Source organism: Poeciliopsis prolifica, unplaced genomic scaffold, assembly GCF_027474105.1.
Source record: "Poeciliopsis prolifica strain line A6 unplaced genomic scaffold, Auburn_PproV2 SCAFFOLD001, whole genome shotgun sequence".
Taxonomy (NCBI): domain Eukaryota; kingdom Metazoa; phylum Chordata; class Actinopteri; order Cyprinodontiformes; family Poeciliidae; genus Poeciliopsis; species Poeciliopsis prolifica.
This window is the reverse complement of record NW_026562376.1, coordinates 14,118,503-14,127,640: the sequence shown is the minus strand read 5'-3', so window position 1 is coordinate 14,127,640 and position 9,138 is coordinate 14,118,503. Positions and strand designations below refer to the sequence as shown.

The 9,138-nt window shown below is 38.7% G+C and overlaps 1 protein-coding gene across 1 annotated transcript in view; it reads right to left on the bottom strand.

The window, feature by feature from the left end:
- Nucleotides 1–6,314: 6,314 nt before the first annotated feature.
- The window catches only part of ldlrad3 (low density lipoprotein receptor class A domain containing 3), a 106,370-nt gene continuing 103,546 nt past the window's right edge, over nucleotides 6,315–9,138 (bottom strand). Inside the window, exons 5-6 of the mRNA XM_055031685.1 lie at nucleotides 8,610–8,997; nucleotides 6,315–8,129 (exon numbers count right to left, since the gene is read on the bottom strand). Of these exons, the coding sequence (XP_054887660.1) occupies nucleotides 7,925–8,129; nucleotides 8,610–8,997 (593 nt within the window). The 3' untranslated portion in view covers nucleotides 6,315–7,924. The remainder of the gene's footprint in view (nucleotides 8,130–8,609; nucleotides 8,998–9,138) is intronic.

Sequence of the window (9,138 nt, the reverse complement as noted above, 5' to 3'; positions counted from 1 at the left end):
TGGTGAAAATTATTCAGAGAATGATGGGAGCCACATCGAAGCTGGTTTGCATTTCTGTTTGAATAAATAGTTTTTAAGACAACTTTTTTTGAAAGCAGTTAGTGATATAACAGCAAAAGGAGCTTTCCAAAAGGCCAAAACACCTTTACACTAAATGAGATAATCATAACCCTAGTGGTGTAGGACTAAAAGGTGGTAAGTTATATATGTTGCTGAAATGTGGTTGTTTGAAAATAGTATGTTGCATTCACTCCAGTTATATTTGACCACCATGCAACACAAAGTAAAAAGAAGGCAGAGGCCCGATATTAAGCTGTTAAATTAGAAAATAAAATTTATTTTAAGTCATATTTGCTATAGCTAGCATTTTTATATTAACTACAGTTAGCACAGTTACTTGATCATGCCATAAAATGACACGATGTGGATTGAAAACAAATAATACTGCCCCTTTAAATTACAATAGCTTTTATACTGCTCTGTTTCTGGCAGTTACATCAAGTAAAAGGGGTCCGACAAAGAAAAAGTGAAGGAGCCTGAGGTGATTTGTTATTAATTACTTCCAGTTGTTATTATTTACCACATCCTCATACCTGCTTAGGATACAAAAGAAAACAACAATGTCGTTCACATAGTTCCACTTTAAAATAGATCCATAGACCTGCACACGTCTAGCAATTACCTCCAAATATGTAACATGGGAGATGTTTTATCATAGAAGTGAAAGGATACTTGCGTGTTCCACTGCCTGCTACCCTACTAATGAAACTGTGTGTAAAAGAAGTGGGTGCTGCTGTATGGCAAGCCCAGTTCTCTGGGGGTGAGAAAGACAGATGAGGGTGCAGAGTTGGGAGGAAGTCGCAATATTTCATCATGGACAGTATAGGACCAGAGCCGGATAAATTCTTTAAAATATTTATCACACAGCTATTCTCTTCCTAAGAACATGTGATGCCACACATGTGGCAGATGATGTTGTCATCAATTCTGAAAGCTAACTATGGTCTCCTGAATGCTTGTCATCGGAGGTGTTACTTTCATCACAACTATAAAGATATGCTGTTGTTTTTTATTATTATACCCAGAAGAATTAACTCCTTCACTGGCCTTTTTACTGCACCTTGCACTTTGGAATGTCATCTCAGGGAATCAATGAATGCCCGTGTCACTTCCTTCTCCCACTGTCCACCTTGCAGTGTGGAATGTCCTAATCCATAGAGAAACAGAGAAAGGTTCACATAACTCTAGGAAATGTCAGAGCTCATGCTTCTCTGACATTTCATCAATTTGCATAAAAAAGCCCCCTTTCCCTTATTCTGACATGGTTTTATTTGGGAATGTCTTGGCACTTAAGAGGCTATTGCACCAATACATTTTAGTGTCAAGTGTCTGCTCTCTGTTGCCAGCAAAATAAGCATTTGCAACTCCTTTAGTTTGCAATCCAATATTTTAAAATCTTTTTTGGTTTTCTTTTAATTATTGTTAAGATCAGTGAAAAAATCTGCAGGTCCAGCTGTAAATGTAGAAACCTCTGCCCATTCCTGCTTTAGTCCATTATATTAACTGGAGCCCTTTGCTGACCCATACCAACCACCTGCAGCATGACAAAACTCTCCAATGTCAGCCTTTCACATTTTTTCCCCTCTAAGAAAGATACCAAACCTCCTCCTGCTCCATCAAAATCAGGAGAAGACATGCAGAGAAAATCAGCCCAGACATCAATCTTCAGTCCATCATCCCTATCATGAACTGGCAACCTGCTGGCATCCCTATGGAGGCCTGGGGATCAGTGTCTAGCAGCATGCTGTCTGTCCAAAGCAGGCAGGCTGGTGGCTGTCACCCAGTGCCCAGAGAGAGACATCCTCTTAAGGCTGGAACAAAGGTGGCTGGTCCTCAGGGATTACCCATTAGCATTCTAGTTTGTGTGTTTAACACTGGCCTGAATGGAGAGGACAAGAGCCAACACCCTGGCCTATTCTTAGCCAGGGAAGTGTTACTGTTACAGCTGCTAATGCTGCTCTGACTTATGCATATATATGCATAAATACATGTATAAAAAGAAATTATAATTCCCTTGATCTACTGACATGATCGTTTTGATGGAATGTTACAAAGACAAATAGAACGAGTTTGTCTGTTCGTCTAGAGAAAAAGTCAAAACTCATGCAAATAAAGGTCACATCTCTTGCAACTAGGAATCTTCAGAACCAGTGTTGAAGTCCAATAAAATTTACTCATCCTCTATATTCATGCCATCTGAACATCTCCATTCTTGCTTCTTGAAATGTCTTCTACCATAATGCAGCAGAATTGACTATTTTTCTTTAGTCTGTTTGCTTAAAAGCTTAGATTTTGCTTACTGATGATTTTGTAATAAATGTAAATGATAGTGTAAAAAATATGCCACCAGATATCAAGTTAAAAGTATATATTTTTTATGTTAACTTACAATTACTGCAGCATGCTGATAAATTAGAGGGACACATATTTGTAGAAACAAAAACAGATTAAAAGTTGAAGTTTCATTCTTGGATTTCTGCTTAAAGATTAAAAAACAAATTTGAAAGCAGATGATGGAAGTAGATGTTCACAGTGTGTTTCTGAAAGTTGATGTAAGTTATCAGTGGCCCAAGGTAACCGTAGTTCTTGTGAGCCCAATTATGTGAAAAGCATGCATGAAATCTGAAATTTCATTTGTGTTGTTGTGAGCATGTGTAACTGTGATTGTGTGAGACGTCCATCTCTTCCTGCCACTGCTGTGTGTGATTATGTGCTCAGCCCTGCTGGCTGGCGGCTGATAATAACACAAGAGGCCGTATTTCGTGAATCTCTTAGTCGAGGAGATTCCCACCGTGCTCAGCATGTCTGGGCTCTGTGTGTTTTTGGGGTTGCACGCGTGACTCCGCCAGCTGTTCTATTCTCCGTTTGGCCCCCTCAACTCTACCCGGCCCTCGGCCCTCGCCGACCCCCTCCTTTCCTCAGAGGCCTGCTCTTCATCTGATAAGGGTCGTACTGGCCAAACCCTCAGCAGAGCTCCTCGGAGCCGCTTAGAGCTGCTCCATGCTTACAATACACCCTCCTTCCTCTTCATCCTCACACAATTTACATGTGAAAACCCTGGGTCTTATCTCCAGCTCACTGGAGCAATGGCTCCACAGCCTAGTTAGAGTGTGTGTTGGTATATGTATGCGCAAGGGGCCTTAAAAGAGCTGAGTGGGTATAAGCAAAGTGAATGGAGAACAGTCATGTGCCCTGAACTATATGTATTTTCAGCCTTTGCTGAGTTTAGTTACTTTTTCTTAACAGAAAACATGTGAAAAAATGAATTTCACATTGGGACATTGGGCAGCTTTATTAAACTTACACCACATCAGAAGGCTAAAGACATTGATGATGGAAAACAGAAGCCTCTCAAGAGATAAAAACATGTATCTTTTTGGAATATGGCAATGCAGACTATTAACAACATTCGTATTCATAATTTATTTAATAAAGTGACTCTCAAAAGTTTTCAGAACCATAATAAATTAATTTGTTTTCAACATATACTGGGACATTCATCCTGTAAAAATGTATCTGATAACAAGTCTGTTAAAAGAAACTTTAGTACTTTGTGGAAATGTCTTCTGATTAAGCTTTCAGTCTCGGAAGGGAACTGTTCAGCATCCAGCATCTTGACTGTAATATTTTTTCTCCACATCCAAGAGGTTATGAGGTCATCTCTTGTCCACAGTCCCTGAACATTTAGCTTATGCACAAAGTCATCAGTTCTTCTGCATCAAGCTTCCTCTCATAAAGTCATTGGTTTGAGGATTAGAATAAGTTCGTGGAGGCACTTATTTGCTACCGTATACAATTTGTCTTGATCTTCAGTTTTCTAGAGGTCACCAAATGGTTTGGAATCAAACCAACCAGTATCTACAAATATGCATAACTTCATGTACTATGGTAAAAACCTCAGTCATACCTAAAGATGCATTATCATCTAATGTGGGAATGGTAATGTTTTGGTGATCTATATTTTTCAAATTTACATTTAAATTGTGTAGGTCAAGATTAGACTATAAAATCTGGATGGTGTCAGTCCCAGAGCCCTGAAGAACTATGAACCAGCTACGTGGCATTCTGCAGCACATTTTCAACCTTAGCCAGCAGAAGGTTCCAGTTCTGTGAAAGACATCTTGATTTGTTTTGATCCAGTAGTTTAGAATGCTTCAGTCTTCAACTCCTTTAAACCTGTCCCTCATTCTTGCTACATCAAGCAACCTGAGTAAGCTTGGGATGTGGGGGGTGATTTTATTGTAATCCTTAGAAGGCCCAGAAATCTTTGGGAACCACTGCCATAGTGATAGTTTTAACAATTATGTATTAAAAAAACAAACAGTAAACCTGTAATAAAATCACAGTACAAATGTAATAGAATTACAATAAGGTCACTGTAAAAAAAAAAAAAAAAATACAGTAACTTACTGGCAACCCTGCTGCCAGTAAGTTAATATAAATTCTACAGTGATTTTTTTATTTTTTTACAGTGTAGAAATAGTTCTTATCTTGGTAATTCTCACCTTGTCTTGGTTTATCATTGGTTCTGTTTTACATTAATGCCTATTGCATTAATGTAACAAAACATGACATTCATAAACCATGAATGACCAGTAGGTTATACTTTGCAAAATAGCACAATTCCCATCCAGCTTGTACACCAGCTGCCATGCAGAAAAAGTGTGCAACGGGGAGAGTAAGAAGTGTGCAGGCTTTTAATTAAAGTCTGTGTAGTTAAGGGCTCAGGGTGAGCAAACATGGGCCTCCAGTATCAGAGTTTAAGATGAGGTAAAGAAGAGTGCAGTGTCCAGAGAAGACTGGTTAATTTTAGAAAATGGAGGAGGGGGTGTTGAGGACATGAAAATGAGTTATGTGCTTGGATGAAGGGGGGGAAAAAAGGATGAGCAGGCTGGAATAAAGGGTTCAAATAAAGTGATGTCCAGATAAAGTGATGGAAACCCAAGCAAAGGGAACAGGCAGGGAAGTCAAAGATGGTATCCTGTTATCTGATGTGTCATAATGTGATGCGGATATTAGGGTGGGAATGGCAAAATGAGATGGAAGGTTATAAGGGAATCATTGCAATGCAAATTTGAGGCGGCTGCTAAGCGCTGTTTGATTCTAAGCCGAATGTGACACATATGGAGTCGATGTTTTCCTTCAATGTTATACATCAGAATGCAAGTTTAAAGTCAAATGGTTTAAAAAGCAGCTTAATAGATACTATCCTTTTAAAAGCAAAGCAAATAATGAATAAAATGTTCAAAAACACATGTACTAAACATCCAAAAAACATCCAAGACAGGGATCCCTTTGACATCCCGCTTTACTGAACCTTGTCCTGAATGGTGACCAGGTGACATCTATTGGAAAGCGTTGGAACTGCATGTCCTTGGTTGAGCCACCCAACTCTATAATTAAATAAATAATAAAAAGAAAACACACATTTTGACTTAATTTGCTTTCTAATGAATTGATATTTAGTTTCACCAGATATCCAATTTTACATGCTCCCTAATTACACTGAATAAAAACATGTTTTCTACCATTTCAGTACTGTTCAACAAAACACTTCATTTCTCCCTCCCTGATCAGGAGGAAACAGTAACACTTGCTAATGAGCTTTCATTTACAAATCCCAAACCTCATATTTTCTGACAGTGTAAATATGACATGACTCAGTCTCTTCCTGCATTCAAGTAGTATTTCTTTTAGCCACACTTCAATGTCAGAGGCAGGAGAGCCTCCTATTGAACCAAGGCAGATGTTGGCGTCCTTACAATATGTCTGAAAACGTTGTGACAAGATGCCTACACCCTCTTTTAAAGTTGTTGAAATAGATTTTTTATTTATTTTTTTTGTCCACCAGATGTGTTATAAATCTGCTGCTAATATAATCAATATTATTATGAATACTTGCAACAAAAAGCCAAATTATATTAATGCTGACATCAATTTTGCCATCCAGTATTTCCAAGATCTACTGCAGTCAGTTCTAGCAGCTGTGTTCAGATTTTCTACCCATCTCTTTCTCGTTCTTTTTCTCTGGACACTGGTGTGAGTTCAAATAAGCAAAAGCTGTATTGCAGTTCAGAGTCTAAACTTTGACAACCCTTTTTCTAATCAGTCTATTTATTACTAGAGTTTTATCATGTGTATGGATTATTTTGTATCTTAAGTACATGCTTCTAAGATACTGGTATACAAAAGCCTGACCAACAACCAATAAGAAATATATTTGATCGTAGAAAAAAAGAAATATCAACTCAGGATATGAATCAGAAATTTGTTTTACTTCAAATGTACACACTACATAGAACAAAGAAATCATGAAAGAACACTTCACAGATCTGGGATTTATGTGGACAGATAAAGTTAGGACTAAAAATCAGAAATAAAGAAGGATTTGATCACAACAAAATCTCAAATCAAAACTGAAATCAATTCCCTGGTGGGAATACGACCTGAGACTCATGTCCAGTTTCACCCAATCAAACATTTGCAGTTGTTTAGGTGATAAAATTACAAACACATAGTTGTTTCTTTTATTGGTAAATTTTTAGCATTCATATCTTTGGTTTCATTTACTTTTGTACCAGAATTAATTGCATAATCTAACAGGACAGGAAGATACAAATGAGATACAACGCAATCATATTTTACTTCACATTCTAAGTAGTCTGTTTTAAATAGATTGATTTGTTTTGTCTTTTGTACACAATTTCTTTACATGTGCATTTCAGTCGAATGTCTTTTCTACCTCACACCCAGCTGTTATGGACGTGGATTCCAAATTTGAAAGAAAAGAAAAAGGTAGTATAGAATGCAATGGCTGTTTGTGTTATTGTTCCATTCTTGAAATGGAAGGTGAAAAAAACCTGTACCAATGGCTAAAATGTTCAACTCAAGCTGGGATGTGACAATTTAGTTTGTATCTAAATTAATGAGAAAAAAAACACAGAACTTTTTCTATTTTAAAAGTTTGTGCATTTTTAATCTAGAAAACCAAATAAGCAGTAAGATGTTTTGTCAAACCTCCTTTGCAAGGAGTTGAATCATTTGCAAAGGAGAAGAATCCTCCTTTGCATTCTTACGGAATATAAAGCAGATTGCGTATGAACCCTGTTGGTCTTACAGGTTCCAAACGCCTCGTTTCTTCTGCTTAGAGGAATGATTTTAGAACATCAAGTACAAACATTGTCTCTTAAAACATAGGTGGTCCTATTACATATTGTTATTGGTATTTAACTAAATGGCAAGATGAGACACAAAGGAAAACATTTAATGAGTAAAAAGAAAAAAAAAAAAAAGCCTAAGCTGATCTGTTTAAAATTGTTTCAAACAAGCAGCAAGGTATTAATTTGTGTCTGTGTCTCATATGATGGTTCATTTGATGAACTAGGAAATAAACTATTTAAGCTAAATCTCATTTAATTATATTTTAAATGTGAATAGGCACATTGTGGAGTATTTTAAAATATGGCAAAACTCATCCTATGCTAATCAGAAGTGAGCCACAACAAAGATGAGTAGTTGATTTCTTCTTTGTAGTCTTCAGTATGTTTTCTGGTAAGTATAATAGATAACATGTGTTCAAGGAATTGAATTAACACCAAATGAACACTCTGAAATGTAATTAATCTGTGATGCCAGCAGAGGGAACCAGCACACTGGTTCAGTCTACAGGAGAAATGCTGGAGCTTCAGCAGGCTGACGTGAAGGCAGCCAGTTTGGGACCCTTTTGAAGTTGATTAACTCCCATGAATCTTTTCCAGAGGGTGTTTATTTAGGGCTGTCCTTTCGTCTTTGATAACTCTATATAGCTGGATTAGTTAGTTCAGCTGTTTGACTGGCCAAAGTCTGATCAGTCTCCATGACGGGGCTACAGCTGGTCTGACTCCTCCGTAGGTCTGGGACCCGTCTGCGAGGCTGGGGCAAGCATCCTGGGAGGTGGGGATGCAGAGTCAGGCGATGTGCGATGGCTCAGACTATCCTGCAGACTGTCGTACAGAGGAAGATTTCCCTCTGAAGAAAGTTCGCTTTCTTTGACGTAAGGCGGAGGGGGAAGATCAAACCAAGGAGGCCGACTAGGGGAAAACAAAGCACATCGAGACTTTACAGAGCAATTACATAGATTGCCTTGTAAAAGTTTTTATACATGTAACTTTTTCTTATTGTCTCACATCATAACCTCAAACTTGATTTGACCTACAAAGGATTTTGTCCTTTGTGTGTCATCCTTTAATCCATTTTACAATTATACAATACTTTGTTTTAGTCTGTGGTTATAACATTATGTAATGAAACTTCAAGGGGTGTGAAAACTAATAAAGCCTGTTTATTTGAGGGGTAAGATTCAGACACAGAGGCTGAGGAAACAGGAAGATGAACCGTGGCGATGAAGAGCTGGGGGACAAAGACAGGCTACATAATTCTGTTGATTTGGCTTATGTAGTCGAACAAACTACATAACAGGCTCGTTGTTGTACTTTACAACAGGTGAGTTGTAAAGTTGTATTTTACTTAAGCAGATTTTAAAATGCAAAATGCTAAGAATGTTCATTTACCTGACATCCAGAACTGACTCAGAGTATGAGGGAGGCGAGTCTAAGGACACTGAGGAGGGATACATGGCCCCGGACAGCAGATGCAAAGCTTGAGGAGTTGCAGTGTACTGGCCCGCAGCATTGCTGGAGCCAGGGCTGAGACCCAGACCTCTGGCGTTAGTGTGACCCCTGTCCAGGATAACTAGTCGGGACAGCAGGAGGGGCTGATGGTGATGTGTGCTCCCCCTTACACTCCTGGGCAACAGGACGCTCCGTTTCCTCTGGTGATGAAGCACCAAGGCCAACAGGGCCACCACCAGGACGAAGATGATGGCGCTGCCGATGACACCGTATGTGATGCTGGGGTAATAGCGCAGACTATGGTCAAGTGTCACAAAGCCAGGAGCTTCTGTGTGGAAGAAAAAGGAGAAGAGAAAACAGATGATAGGGTGTGTTGCTTTATATAAATAGGGGTGCTTAGGGGTTGGAAGGAAGGATTTAGACACAGAGGCTGAGGAAACGGGAAGATGAGCCGTGGAGATGAAGAGCC